The following is a 15,370-nucleotide window of genomic DNA, read 5'->3' on the forward strand; positions in this document are numbered from 1 at the left end:
CAAAACATACTGCAGCTCCTACCATTGATTTGACACATGAGGCATGATGGCAGGGCAAAAGGTTACTTGAGCATGGATCGAGAATGGCAACGGAAAATTAATATCCTTTTGAATTAAAAATCTCAAAATTTATATCGAAGTGACAAATGTTTGGCATATATTGCATAAACACTTGCGACATAACATGATTTTTCAGACGAGTATGGAATTGTGGTTTTACAATAGTCTGATGTTAGCTTTCAATACAATATCCATTGTAAATAATATTTATTGAACTCGAAGACTTTTCGGGTGCCTCTTTTCAAGAGTTAACGGCACACTAAAACTGATGTTAATAGCAGTATTCCAAAAGTGCTTTCTAATCGCAATTTCATAGTGTTGAAATTTCAAAAAATTACATACGTCAAGAGGGACTCAGCAAGAAGCTTCCCCGAGTTTTTACATAGATTTACTCAGAAGAAGTGTCCCTGCTACAGCCAACGCCTTTATTAGGTATGGCCCACAGTTTCCGTAAGTGATTCCATTCGTAAGGCCGGAAACGCGTCGTTTTCTTCTTGTCTGATATACGACAAACAATCAAATACCATTGCGATTATAAATACCATGTTTGTGATATAGTTTCATTGTAATACATTGTCTTATGCTCTATTTGATCCAAACCTGAAGACATCTTCGAATACTTTCAGGTATTGAGTTGGGATATATCAAGCAGCATGTTCGTATTGCCCGAACATCGTTGTTCTGACCCTGCAGTGAAAGGGACTGACGCGTTCAGCACGAGCCGATGATATCGGATGTTGCTAGTCTAGGAAAGAGCTTGTCCGATTCTATTCTAAGATAAGATTCGATATTTTGTTGTCTTTGATCCTATTATATTTCAATATGTGGGCGACATCACTCAAGCCAACAGCCTATATCTCCAATCCTACATATCAGCGAATGTTACACCCGATTACGCCTGCCTGACGTCATTCGTTTTCACTACGTCGCAGCATATATTCGTGGCGTCACGCCATTATAAAATCAATTTATCTAACGCCCCACTCTCTTCCCTAAAAAAATAAAGCTATACCTTACCTAAATAGTATTGGTGGTATTTTGTAAATTGCACAGGTCTATTCAAATAAATGATATTGATTCTTCGAAATAGGCGACATCAGTTTTAGGCCAGCATAACGGGGTAATAATCATATTCTATATCTCGGTTACGATATATTTGAGTGGGGAAAATTCAGCAGTTGCATTTTATTCCTTTGCAACAAATGGACTCGGACCCACACTGAATGGACCATCGTCCAACTTCAACTCATACGCGAGTGGATTATTATCGAGGATCGGCGAGCTTCTTACAGCATCGTCGTTATGACGTTTTAAGTTACTCGTTTTGTAATGATTGACATACGCTTGGCAGAAAAGTCACAGGTTTACCCCCATTATCAGTGAATGCAAACTCTCCCTCCCTTTATGTTTTAAAAATTCTATTTCCCTACTCATACTTTCTTTCTTTTTTGTCAATAATTTCATGAATGCATTTTCCTAACTCTGAAGTTATCATTGCTAGTACAAATGTAGGGATCGTATGCATTGTCATCGTGGAGTTGAACGTGAAATGCGCTACAGAGATTAATTATCAAGTTCATTGTAGATGATCGTTGCTTATATGAAATGTTCATGTGAACTCAATTCCAGAGTACAATTGCTCAAAGTTAATTTATCAACGAGAATTCTAGTTTCGACACTAGTTTCCACTGGAAGCCTTGACATCTTCATTGGCCGTATCGCAGCACACGAAACATACAGTACAAAGCTACGAACGTTACTGGAAATACCACATTTCCGAAGTCATGATCATCCCACAGCATTGCCACAAAGCGCCATGAAATCGGGATGGTCGAAAAAATACCAAAGGATCTTTAATGTGATGGTAACAGGCATGATATTCTTAGTGGTGGCATAAAAGGTACGCATATTTGAACTTTGACATACTATATTCTGTTATGACGTCATAATGAGCTGCACTCGAATACTCGACTCGACTCTAAGCATAATATGTGATTCAGATTCAAATCACTCAGGTACTCGATTTTGCCCAGCCCTACAATTAATGTAACAAACCGCTCAAGCAGAGGGTCGCTAGTCAGGGGGTCCATGGGGCGTGAATCTCATGAGTATATGCTTGATGTTACCTGAATGAGATCCACTTGACTTATTGAGATATAGGCCTAACTGCTTGTATTTTATAGGACGCACCGGTGAGCAAAACATATACCATAGGTTTTGGGCCGCCAATATTTTGAGAATACCCCATAATACATGGAGTCTACATCGATTGACATGAAATCAAGCCCAATTGCACGACATTTTTCAATAACAGGACACCCGTTCAAATGCATGATATGCAACTACACCATTGTTCCCTATAGAAAACCCAGCGGGTTCAGAGGATGTACTGTAGTTTAGATATCATTCCAATAGCTTTCAATAACTTTGTATAGACAAGCACGGGTAATCAACCCAGTCGCCTTTGCTACTTCATCAGAAGTGAAATTAGAGTTGTAAAATTCAAATGTGCTGCTTCGCGTGGAATTCGCGCATCTCTAACTTAGCTCTTCCAATGTTTTACCTAAGCATGGTGTGGTATCTAATTTGCTATCCGCTTTAGCAGGCGATGCCCGTATGACCACGTCTACCGTTCCGAACGCTGTACAAGTGTACTGCGTATGTAAGTAAGTTTTTGTGACAGCCTGCTAGATGGTGACCATGAGCGTAGTCGGAATGAAAATTCGGCAGAGCGGGAGAAAAGTTTCTTTGGGTCTATTTTTTATAATCCCATGATGTCACAAATCGAATGCTGCGTAGTTGAAAAAGATGACGTCACAATGTCGAATCACAATCGAAACTCTGGAGTTGCAATACGCCAATAGGCACCTTTCAATCCTGGCTACGCTGCTGGCTCTGACCCCTGTAGATTATACCTATGAAAAAACACTCGGCTGATCATCGATGCGTCAGTATCAAAACCCGTTAAGCTGCGAGTACGAAGGTGAAAAAGCCAGAGCATCGTGTTAATGAACGGCGTAGTGGAAAAACAGGTCAAGCGATCCAGTGTAGGGCAAGGTGAGGACAATCAAAGTATCGTCCGAACCTGAGCCAGATGAATATTGATTTTTTTCTGGGTGGCATTTGTTCACAAACTATTCAGGAAATGATCGCTTGCCGGCAACTCGTGTAAGAACTGCATCTGCATGTCTTCCCTGCAGGGCTGTAACCAGGTCACAAGGCTCCGAGTCACTTGTCAATCTAACTTTCATAGTTTTTACTCGAGTCAAGTCTAGTCATTTTCAATTCACCACCAAGTCAAGTCCTAGTCCAAGTCAGCGATCCGAGGATCGAGTCCGAGTCATGGTATTATGACTCGAGTCCGAGTCCAAGTCATTGTGTTGACTGCTCTGTTTCCAGTTAAAGTCTTGTTAAACACATTTTAATACTCTGTTTGGTGATATCGAAGGGTTCGCATTTATAATCTACTAATTTTCCTCACTTGTAGCAGTTTCTGGTCGCATTTCCAAGTACCAGTACCAATAGACGAAATCCTGATAGTGTGTTTACTTTATGAAATTACAATGAAATGTCGGTCTTGGCAATCTGAGTCTCGAGTCATGTGACTTGGTTCGGGTCATGCGCAATAACTCGAGTCCAAGTTGAGTCAATACACAGATTGACTCGAGTCGAGTCGAGTCATCTCCGTATTTTGGTAAAATGACTCGAGTCAAGTCGAGTCATCAGAAAATCGTGACTCGAGTCATTACAACCCTGCTTCCCTGTTTGACTCGATGAAGCAGGCGTGTCGACAGTGCTAATGAAAACACGCTGTGTAAATTGTGCATCATTTCGTACTGAGGTGTATACATTGGTGAGCCTTCACAAATCAAAAATGGATTTTAGAACACCGATTCCAAAAGAAACTTTCTAATAGACATTCCGATTTCGTCTGGGGAGTCTTCTTGTAGATAATGCAAACCCTTGACCCTTTGCGTTTGCATATTCGGCCAGTCTTTGACAACCCTCCTTATCTGAATAGCAAGTTGACCGGGATCGGCATCAACGTATAATTTCGGTATCGAATGGTCTTGTGAAAGCCAATCGACGTAATGCTGCATCTTCTCTCTTATCGAATCAGGGCCGTTTTCTCCTATATCTGCAAAAGGGTTTCGAGATGACTGTTACGTTACCCGAGTACAGCTAAATATTTACAGCGCCACCTAACGGTAGCGTAGGGTTCGCACAAGTAGAAAGAAGGTGGGAATGTAATAGGGATGATGCGAACGTTCTGTTCACGTTCGTGTTCGGGATACAAACCATGATGATTTAGAGCAGTGATTATTAACCTTGGATTTTTTGAAGGGGGCGGTAACGCTCAGGGGGCGATATAGGGGGGGGGGCGCTGGGCTCAGGGGGTGGTATGGGGGGCGCTGCAGAAAAATGGCGTCGCAGTAGAGGGTACAGTAGGGACATATGATTATATATCGTAGAACAACAGTTCTAAAGCCTCTATCCCTGAGCTCTCTCAGTTCTCTCATGCGACAAAATCCGCCAAATCTCGAAATTCTTCGTCGCGCTGCGCGCGAAATATATGTCGCCGATATTTGCAACATGTTGACATATTTAAAGAGCTTCTTGGAGGTACGGAACTTCAATGTACAATTGAATAGTATATTCATATTGAAATAAACCCGAGTATTTTCGTCACTCGTCTACTCTACTGGTTGATGACGATTACCCCTGACGAGTGTCAGCAGAGAATATTCGGGTTCATTTCAATATGATAATATTCTTCAATGTTTACATATATGACGTGGTTTATTAAAATTCATGTTAAATAAATTGCGCGTACTTTTAGATCGCTAATTTTCCGTTAAAATACTCCCATCACGCTACCTCGGGTTAATATCAACAAAGATTTCGAACCATATAGGTATTTTATTCCGCAGCGAACAGCGCGTTGAAATCGAATAAAGAGACATTGTACCACTTTTAAGAGCGAGAGTGAGAGTCCTTTGTAGCCTACATTAAAGATGCTTTCAATCATTTTGGTCAGCATTTGTAGGCCTATTTGAGAGCTACAAAATTAAATCTTCAGAATATTTCTTCATCGTATCATATGGATGATACATGATATACTGTTTAGTGTTGTGATCCGCAACATTGCACGAACGTTTTGTATTACGGATTGCTTTGTTGTTTCGAAAACATTCATGTTAAAGTTGATCAACCAGATGGTATGAGTCCGGTTCCGATAGTTGTTACGACAACCTTGATTTGATCCCGAATACAGCATATACATTATTATAGCGTTAATTAATCGAGTGATGGTCCTCGGGCGCGATTCATGGTATTTCCAATATTAAAGTCCCAACCCGAAAAGACCGACCGGACTTCGAACTCTTACCCCTTGTTTTTACTACCGACCTTAAAATATGATGAGGGGGCGCCAGACCTAGGCGTTTTTTGAAAGGGAGCGCTTCAGGAAAAAAGGTTGAGAACCACTGATTTAGAGGATCACGTCCGCAAACGAAGCAGGCTCTTTCCTGTCTGCATTTTCTCGAAATACCGAAATTCCTTGAATTTCAACTTGAGCGTACTGTATTTTGAGAACTTAGCTGACATACCACGCTATTTTGCTACATGCTTGGCAGAGGTGGTCACTGGTCAGTAACGAAGTACCAGGGTCGTAACTGCCGCACCCCAAACCCCTTAACTGGGGGGGGAGCTCAAAGGGGGCCCAAAATTATTTCGCAAATTAGCATAAATTATAGAATCTTTATTGGAAATTTATGCAACTTTTACCCATTTTTTTCGCGATTTAGTGTTGCCACATGTCTGTATTATTGGGTACTCCCCCAGCAAAAAAGAAAAAATTAGGCATGATGTATACAAATGGGCATTTCGGCGTCGGCCTTTACCACGCCACGACGCACCAAGACAAAAACAATTTCAGGTCATGCAACATGCGTCTCCAAGAAGTGTGCCAGAACGATCGGCGGCGAGGAAACCTGGGCCGAAATGGGCTGCCCTTATGCTGACCGAAAACTTCGATATATATACATTACATAGGCCTTGTCCATAGGTGCCTAAATGGCTGGCGGCGAATGTTCTTGTCCTGGCAATATGAACCCCACAAGACAAATGCCTACCCGCTATGAGAATTTAATTGCCAGTGAAGAAATACTAATTTGAAATCGTGTACGTGTCTTTTAGCTTAGTACGTTTGTGCGATTTCAATATCTTTGACATAGCAGCCAGGAGCTCACGTAACAGCATCATGTAATGAAGTTGATACCGCCCGAATATGTTTAAATATTATTTACGGGTCATACAGTTTCCAAGACACCTCATTCAGCTCTACCGGGAAATCTGATTACATGATCAGGGAGTATAAAAAATTTATAGCAACATATATGCGATTCCTGATGATATTGTCCGGTTAAATCATGAATTGTTGAAAATTTTCGCGCTTTGCGCGTTAAGCAGTAGTATTGCGTCTCACTAGACAGTACAATAAATGTCGGTTACAAGTCGCGGCAAACACGACTAACCTGTGGGGGGTCTGGGGGTGAAGCCCCCCAGAAGTTTAGTTTATCACCCTATGGGGACCCAAGACCAACGTTTTTTTGGGGGGCCTGACGAAGTGCTGTTACGGTCTTGCGAAGTACATATATACTTCATCGGAGTAATGAAGTAGGTTTTTCTTACCTGTATTACATATTCAAATGGTTTTGATTTCAAACTACTTTCACTGAAACATGAATGGTTTGTAGGCAATGCAAATTAGTATTTACACCTTGGATTTAAAAAAATATAAAGTATTTTTTTGATAAGTTTGCACCACTTTAATGAGCGAAATTATTACAAGAACAGCCCGTTCTCCATTATCACGGTAGTTGTGTCCTCTGATACTTGGTCAGTGACAGGGATATCAATCTATGTATGATGCAACCGGAAATGATATATTTAAAAATCCCTGACAGTTCAGCGGGGATCATTGTTAATTCATCTAAAATGGGCCAAGAATGTAAGATCTATCAATATAAATGAACATACATGTAGTAAGCTACGTAGACATGTACGTAAATTTGAGCATATAGGCCTACATGAATAATGCAGTCCGCCAAAGTTATTGTAGCTAAAGTGTCCTCGTTTAGATTTTGGATGAAGTCACTCTGACGTGGTCGTATTTTTTAACGTCACTGGTGTTGATTAAACGTTATGTGACGTAATAGGTTCTTGTCCACGCGAGCTACAATCTTTCGGGACTTCGTACCATTCTAATAGTTTACCTAGTATTATTAGTTGACGAGCGAATGTTAACATAGGACGGCGTGTCTCTCCTTTCTGTAGAAAAGGTTTTCTGTAAGCAGCCATCTCCTCATCGGTGAGTCGCCTCAACACGGCTAGAGGTAAGAGCTGTTCGATGAAGAAATTATTATCCAGAATCATCTCTTCGCCTAAAACGGAAGTGCTTTTCAGAAATGTAAGTAGACATAAGGAGTTGACAGCCTAACCAACCCAAGGGCGAACGAAATGCTTTGAACGCTTCTCTTCCGGCTTCCGGAAATTCGTCATGATTTATCTGTCCGACGAGAGCTTCCATGAAAGTAATTGATTTTACGCGTTCGCGGTGCTCATTAGCCCAATGAAATCCCAGTGCAGATCCCCAGTCATGGAGTACTAGATTAACCTATAAAATGAGTGATTGTCACTGCTATCATTTAAAGATACTTTGAATGCGCTCCTTGCCTTTTTAGGCAAGTCCATCTTCATAAAAAGTTTTGACAGAAAAGTGTAGTGCTCCTCAAAATTGTACATGGAAAGGGGTAGCTTTTGGGAACGCCCCATCCCAATGAGGTCCGGAGCAACGCACCTCGCAATGTCCGAAACGTGCGGGATGATATTCCTCCATAAATATGACGAGGTGGGATTGCCATGCATAAATATTATAGCTTCATCGGATTCCTTGTTACCTGCGTACAACAAGGGGTTGGTGTGTCTGATTTCGCGCGACAAATCATGAAGCGGGAACTATTATTGATTGCTTAGCTAGGAATACACTTAGGCCTATCTTGTAAAGTAAATGATCATTGGCCATGGCGATCGGCAAGTGTCTTACGCGTCGTCTAAAATATCATAACAGATGGACAAGTAGATATATAGTTATTAGTAGGGCAAGTTTTTGTTGCACTAAAATCGCGAGAGAGTTGCATTTTATTTTAACAAAAGTTGCAGTAAAAAGTTGCAATTATTATTTTTGTTAAATTATTAGGGTGTGAGATACTCGAAAGGTTCCGTTGTATAGCCTAGTACCTGCAGTTCCCCGGCACACAGCAAGAAAATTATATAATACAGGAATAATTTTCCCCAAAAAAGTCAAACAGCATAGCGATAACCCCCTCCCCCAAAACAAGTCAAATAACACATCCCAAACCCTCTAGGTCAGCAAACTTGACCCAAGGCATTACAAAAAAAACTCACTCTCAGCAACTTTAAACAGAATCAATGGCCTCAAAAAGGTGATCCAGTGAAAATGTAATTTTCGGCGGTCTCGCCTGGGCGTTCGTGAAATGGGAAACGATCTCAAATTTAAACGACAGAATTAATACAGCGATCTATTTACATAATGTTTGGTCACGGTCGTGCTTGGCAGGGGTAGTTGTACTTCTTGCTTGCAAGCCGTTGTGTCATAGACAACAGTGAGATGCAGTTAACCCATCATTTAGCTCTTTGTTATGTACATCAAAGAGAATAGAACCATACTAGAAGTAGTTTATAGCATGTTTTGATATCAATCCTTTTTCATTTTTACGCAATATCTGATAAAGTTGCGGTAAAAGTTGCCTTGAAAAACAGAGAAAAGTTGCAAAAAGTTGCATTATAAAATCCCTCCAAACACATTAAAACATCATTGTACAATGTTCATATATTCGGAGTATCTAGGAAGCTGTTGGAGGCTGTAAAAAAAGTGCTAAAACTTGCCCTAGTTATAACTAGGACTGGCAAAAATCCATTACACGAGTGATGCGATTCTGAACCGGGTATTCCGCGCCGTGTCTATAGCATTCGTATATCAGTCAGTAGGACGTCATCATCGTATGAATGGCGTGGAAAGTTTAAATACGCCCCTTTTATGCGACCACAAACCATATAATGCGAGTTCTACACAGGGTTATAATCAAGTCACAAGACAATCTCACTTTTGTAGTTTTGACTCCAGTCAAGTCGAGTCATTTTTAATTCACCACCGAATCAAGTCCGAGTCCAAGTCATTATGTTTATTGTTCAGCTTTGAGTTCAATCCGGTTCAACTCACTTTTTCAACTGAGCTCGAGTGATATAGAATGGCCCGAATACATAATATAGTAATTTTCATCAGTCTTAACAGATTCTGGGAGACTTGTACAAACTACCCATTTGGTTGACGGTAAACTATATAACTAATCGTTTTTTGAGTAGTTCTGGTTCTAGTATCGAATATTGAAAATTTAATAGTTCTAGTTCTGTTTGCGGATTTTGAAAAGTGAGTATAGTTCTAGTTCTAGACGAGGATATAGAAAAGGGAGGAATTTTAATTCTAGTTCTAGGATTTTGAAAAGTGAGTAGTTCTAGTTTTAGTTCTCGTTGCGAATTTTAAAAAGTTGGTAGTTCTAGTTCTAGTTCTAGTTGCGAGTTTTAAAAATTGTTCCAGTTATAGTTCTTGTTGCCCTTTTTGAAAATCCAGCAGTTTGTAGAAGTCTGGTTTCTGGCCCTATTTTCCAATTATCAGGAGTGATAGACGAAATACCAATAAGTGGTTTACTTTACTATCTTCGAAGTTACAATGAAATGTCTGTCTTGCCCTTCCCAGTCTCGAGTCACAGGACTTGGTTCGAGTCATGCACAACGACTCGAGTAAAAGTCGAGTTGATACAAAATATGACTCGAGTCGAGTCATTTTACGCATTTGAAAAAATGACTCGAGTCACCAAAAACCGCGACTTGAGTCATTGCAACCCTACGGTTCTACGTCCCATTATTGATAATAATTGGTATTTTTTCAACTATACATTTTCCATTTCACTTTGTGACAGTGCTGTGATACGACCAATCGAGGTTTCAAGGCATCCGTAGTGGAAAATTGTATCAAAACTACAATTCTCGTTGAGAAACTCACTCTTATAGTGGCAAGAAGGTGTAATTTCAGTACTCAAAATAATTATCTCTCACTACTCAGCTCGTACCATTAGAATCTCAGATTTGAGTACTGGAAGCATTGTGCTCTGCCCTACTCAAAAGGATTTGGGATCTTTGAGTTCGCCCACGGGTCGATCGATAGCGAAATAAGGCAAATTGTTGGTTCGTATAGTTACGACAATTGCGTATAGGCTACTTACAGTCGTGCCCAGTAGAAAATTACTTCTACTTTATCGAAGTGCTCAAGTAGATTTTGCCAATTTACGCTACTTGCCAAAGTGGTTGTAATTTTAGAGTACTTATCAGGGCTGTGGAGTCGGTTCATTACACCAGCGACTCCAACTCTGACTCCAGACGTTTTGAATATACCGATTCCAATTCCGTGAATTTAAAATACACCGACTCCAACTCCGACTTCGAGATTCCTGTAAATCTACTTGGAAAATTGTACCCCCATTACATCTTTAGACATGGACATGGTTCACAGAAATTATGAAAATTGTAGTCACAGAAATAATTAACTTTGTGATGGTCCGAAAACGTAACAATCCGACTTCTGCAACTGCAACCGCACTTTTCGGTAACATTTGGTTCGATTTTAAAGTCGTTCTATGGATGAGTATCTCGGAAACACTAAGAAAAAATTACTTGTCAACCTGGCGCTGTTTTGTTCAGCCTGGCACATTTTTTACCATGTCGAGTATGCAGCAAGCCAACGATAATGTGATAACGACCATTATTTAATGTACCTGTATCGAGATATTCCATCCGGTACCCATTGACCACTGCCTTCTTATAATTCGCATCACATATTATAGACGAAAATCTTTTGCCCTGGCAATAGGATGTGGGGCTACATGTCCTCGCTACAACACGACTGATAATAGTCGCCATGCCCTCAATCGCGTCCTATAGTGAACCAAACCTTCACAGCAGCCAGTAAGGTAGCAAATAAACCTTCCGCAGCGCAAATCATTAACCCAGGAGGAAAGCTAATAATTACATAACGAAAATATTTGAGCTGTCGCTTATGCCGTACAAACAAACCTCATAACATAAATTGCTACTATCCCAATTAACGCCCACAACCGTCTGAAGCAGTGGTGTAGCTAGCGAGCGGTACGCGCCTATGCCCCTCAACTTTCGACCGAAAAATTGTGACGTCATCCATATTCAACACGTCACAATGAATCTATGAATGCGTACACTTCAATTCACTCCCAAATTCTTTATCTTATTGGCTTATGGCGGAATGAACCTTTTCCTCTCTCTTACAAAGGTCATAGTTTAAAACACATCGTTTTGACACACAGCTTTATTAATTAAAACAAATTGGCACATTATTCAGTAGTCTGCGATTGTAGTCAAGTAGGAGTAAAAGTAACGACATAACTTTCAACTCAATTACAAGTAGAAGTTGCATGTACATTGCATGCCAAAAGTAATTCGAGCGGAAGTAGAAAATAAAGGCATGAAAAGTACGCAAGCAGTTTAAGAAAGTAGGTTTGTTCGAAGCGACGCATACTTTTAGTAAGTTAATCGGAGATTCATATATTTGCGAAGTAACACAAAATGACTGGCCGCAGTTTTATTTCGCCAGTTGTTATCGTAATTTCACTCATGAAAGTCATAGACATTGGACATATATCCCAAAAGTACTCTGAACTTAACAAATTCCAAAGAGCTGCAAAGTAAGCTGTTTTGCCAAAAATAAATGTAGATGTAGAAGAACAGATAACCGCTTGAGCAAGTGGTACAAGCATGCAAGGCCTGATAGAGCACTCTAAAAACTAGACGTACTTTTGCTACTGACATTGTCTGACAAAATCACGATTTCATAGGCGAGATGACGCATTGAACACTTTATCTGTCAGAAAGGCCTGAATAGCAGTTGCAATTTCTCGTGGCGAATCTTCCTGCGGAAAATGCAGGCCTTTCACAGTCACTCGCGCGTGATTGGGCCACCCTTTGGTAACCTTCTCGATTCCGCGAGAGAAAAATCCAGGCTCCGCATTGATGAAAAGCTTGGGAAGATCCTTGCTCTTGCTCAGCCATTCACTATAAGCATCCACGATTTCTATCATGTAGTCTGGACCTTCACCTGTAGAAAACACACAGAATAGCTATCATTTTAATGTCATTTTCATTAAATTGGAAACATCAAAAGAATTGCAACACAGTGAAAATTAAGGAACAAGTCGAAATGACTTGAAAAGTCGACCAACTAAACTTCCACCTTGATCTTAATCAAATACTGTCATGGAATTTGTCTCGGTATAATACACCTACTATATATGTCCTCTTTTAGGAGAATTTGTCCTTTTTCCACAGGAAAGTGGATGGTCCTCCGAGGACTCTCAAAATTGCGGAAATGTTCTCTCTTTTTTCGCATTTCGAGTTATTTACTTCTACTTTCAACAAGAATTTTAGGCCAGACGTTGTATTTATTTCTAACAAATTACTGTAGCCATCAAGACACGCTGAATTTACCTCTAACTGGTATTTCACGAGGCCATGTCAAAGTCGGCAACCTGTCTCTGCCAGGGTTTTTGAATGGCCTTTGGTAGTACTCCATTTCGTCCGGTGTTAGCTTTCTCAATATACTGCTTGGCAAAATCCTCTCGGCAAAGACATTCTTTTGAAGGATCACTTCTTCTCCTGACAAAGTGGAAAATGAACATGTCATTTCAGAAAATAACAAGAAAATATTTCGATGTAAGCCACAATTCCATTGTTAGATTTGGGCAGAATCAAGTAGTTCTTACCAGTTTCATTGAATCATGTGTCAAGAGACAAATAAGGTACCGTATATGGAATGACTTTGACTTTAATACTCCACAAATATGTCACCAGGTCAAACTCTAAACACTTTGATGTCACAACATATTTACAACCACATAGATGTGCAATTGTGCATGTGCATTTGCACAAATTTGCAGGCTCAATATTAAGAAAAAATTGTCCATCGCGTATTGTGATGTTGCGATGACATGATTAAAGCACAGAAAAACGGGGATTCACTACCTCATGTTCAGTACCAAATATATGGTGTAAAAATAGTGAACCTGATCGTTGAATTCAAAATGGGGCAGGACTCCCTTTCGAGGGTTAAACCACGGGATAAGTTTTCACAAAGGCCCGCTATCGGTACCAGTAAAAAAATTTGGTCAATGTATGACACCTTTTGATGTTGGCTACAATAGCAAAGAGACAAAATGATGTCTATAGTTCTCGAAACAAAAATAAAATATGAACTAGTGCCTTGCGATTGTTGGGATAAAAACCAGCAATCATAATCTTACAGCTACCTCATGAAAAATTGGCAATGATAGTCATGGCATCGGGAGGTATCATTATACTTAGAAAATCCCAATGCAATTGCTTTGTCACTGCATTTCTGATAATAAACCCATTCGTATTCTGATGGGGGCGATGAAAAATGTATCAATTACGGTAGGTTATATGTCTGAATGAGTTCTGAAATATCCTACAATCGGTCAAACACGGAGTATCAAAAGTGATGAAAAAACTGCCTTTAACTTGGATGCGTTTAGTTACAAAACATGAGGGGCATGTTAATCTGCATCAGATATGTAACTTAACTTGCACTTGAAAACCTACCCGCTGGTGATCTTATTGTTTGAAAGATGTTCCTGGCTATTTCAGGAAACTTGTCCCAGCTTTTCACAGGGCACACAATACTTTCCATGTGGATGATCGACTCCACGCGGCTACGGTTTTGATTCGCCCAATGAAAGCCTAGACCCGAGCCCCAGTCATGTATAACGAGGTTAATCTGAACAGAGATAACAGCAAAAATTGAGCGCTGGGACGTCAGATACCCATTTGAATATGTACCTTTTCTGTTGGGATGGTTTTATCAATCCACTCGGACAGATATTCGTAGTGTTCACTGAAGCGGTACTCTATGCCCGGCACTTTGTCCGACAGTCCCATTCCAATTAGATCGGGAGCGAAGCATCTTGCCACAGATGAAACGCCAGGATATATGTTTCGCCACAAATAACTCGACGTTGGATTGCCGTGAAGAAATAACACTGTCTTTTCATTTGGTCCGCCTGAAATCAATGTTTCTTGGCATATTAAACTCGACTTTGTGAAAGTTTCACATTGATTTAGACTCTACTTTTCACACTCCGTTGATACATGCGATACATGGTGCGGGGGAGATAACGTAGTGGTAACGATAAGCGCCTACCAAGCTGGCGGACCCGGGTCAATTCCCGTCAGAGGTTCATCTGGGCTCCTCTTCCCCCGCCCAGAAAAAGACCCGAAGAAAGAAAGAACTCACAAGGAATGGAAAGAACTAGTAAAAAGGGCTGCGGCTTCGAAAAGATCAACATCGAAAAGAACTGTGACATCGGGCACTCTAGGCTGAGGTGGATGTGAGAGGATCGCAGCTGCGTGTCGTTCGACATCCTCCTATCTGTTGGTTACATCGCATTGTGTCTTATCGCATTGTACATTGTGTGTGACTTGTTCAGATGAAAATTATAACCCGACGATTATTATTATATTATATTATGTACATTGTACAATGTCAATGAGTGTTTTCTGTAAGTGGCGACATTCTTCCCAATGACTTAAGTCAATGTGCTATTACGCATTGCTGACTCAGTATTTTGGGTTACGAACCATAAAATCCATAAATTACCATCGGAAACCAAGGCACGTGGAGAACACTGTTGATATGGTTATGGGGAACACGTTTGATATAGTACGGCACTTGTAATGTCCTATATTATTGTGTGCTTTTATGTCAAATCAAATAAATCCCGCCATCGATATTACGAAAACTTTCATCTTTGTATGTAATAGTAGTCCAACCCATCAAACCTGAATCAATATATTTCATGCAAGTTCCTTTGACTTTAGCTGTCAGCAGGTTCTTTTCGTGGTCCTCAGCCCTCATGCTAGCAAACCTTTTCAAAATACTATTCCTGATGCACGTTCTCGAATTGGACTTGCAGCCAGAACCGAGCAGTGTCCGCGTGAGGAAAAATGACGCCTTCATCGTTACGATAAAAGCCCGTGGCACACCCGTAGTGTAGAATAACTAACACTGTATAATTTGTGACCTGTGCAAGCAAGCAAACACGGATTGCTGCGTTTCGTGCTGCAATCA

General features: G+C 40.5%; 2 protein-coding genes across 2 annotated transcripts; both read right to left on the reverse strand.

Annotated features, from left to right (window-relative positions):
- Nucleotides 1–3,591: 3,591 nt before the first annotated feature.
- LOC145450104 (haloalkane dehalogenase-like) lies at nucleotides 3,592–11,181 on the reverse strand. The gene is made up of 5 exons (XM_080328590.1): nucleotides 10,974–11,181; nucleotides 7,798–8,021; nucleotides 7,567–7,738; nucleotides 7,338–7,505; nucleotides 3,592–4,198 (listed from the first exon to the last, which is right to left on the reverse strand). Exons 1-5 carry the CDS (start codon nucleotides 11,116–11,118, stop codon nucleotides 3,942–3,944), a joined length of 966 nt encoding a protein of 321 aa, XP_080184716.1. The 5' UTR covers nucleotides 11,119–11,181; the 3' UTR covers nucleotides 3,592–3,941.
- A 343-nt stretch (nucleotides 11,182–11,524) lies between these two features.
- LOC145450103 (haloalkane dehalogenase-like) lies at nucleotides 11,525–15,370 on the reverse strand. The gene is made up of 5 exons (XM_080328589.1): nucleotides 15,082–15,370; nucleotides 14,083–14,303; nucleotides 13,846–14,020; nucleotides 12,715–12,882; nucleotides 11,525–12,325 (listed from the first exon to the last, which is right to left on the reverse strand). Exons 1-5 carry the CDS (start codon nucleotides 15,257–15,259, stop codon nucleotides 12,060–12,062), a joined length of 1,008 nt encoding a protein of 335 aa, XP_080184715.1. The 5' UTR covers nucleotides 15,260–15,370; the 3' UTR covers nucleotides 11,525–12,059.

Source organism: Botryllus schlosseri, chromosome 11 (assembly GCF_051294905.1).
Source record: "Botryllus schlosseri isolate E-star chromosome 11, Bs_hap1, whole genome shotgun sequence".
Taxonomy (NCBI): Eukaryota; Metazoa; Chordata; class Ascidiacea; order Stolidobranchia; family Styelidae; genus Botryllus; species Botryllus schlosseri.

What these genes read in the sequence shown, in the direction of transcription:
- LOC145450103 (XM_080328589.1), bottom strand. Translation starts at nt 15,259, where the DNA reads ATGAAGGCGTCATTTTTCCTCACGCGGACACTGCTCGGTTCTGGCTGC. An exon ending in AACAATAAGATCACCAGCGG is followed by an intron (nt 12,883 to 13,845) that starts GTAGGTTTTCAA and finishes CCACTTTGTCAG; the next exon opens with GAGAAGAAGTGATCCTTCAA. An exon ending in TCGTGAAATACCAGTTAGAG is followed by an intron (nt 12,326 to 12,714) that starts GTAAATTCAGCG and finishes TGTTTTCTACAG; the next exon opens with GTGAAGGTCCAGACTACATG.
- LOC145450104 (XM_080328590.1), bottom strand. Translation starts at nt 11,118, where the DNA reads ATGGCGACTATTATCAGTCGTGTTGTAGCGAGGACATGTAGCCCCACA. An exon ending in GATGGAATATCTCGATACAG is followed by an intron (nt 8,022 to 10,973) that starts GTACATTAAATA and finishes TGTTGTACGCAG; the next exon opens with GTAACAAGGAATCCGATGAA. An exon ending in AGCATTTCGTTCGCCCTTGG is followed by an intron (nt 7,506 to 7,566) that starts GTTGGTTAGGCT and finishes CTTCCGTTTTAG; the next exon opens with GCGAAGAGATGATTCTGGAT.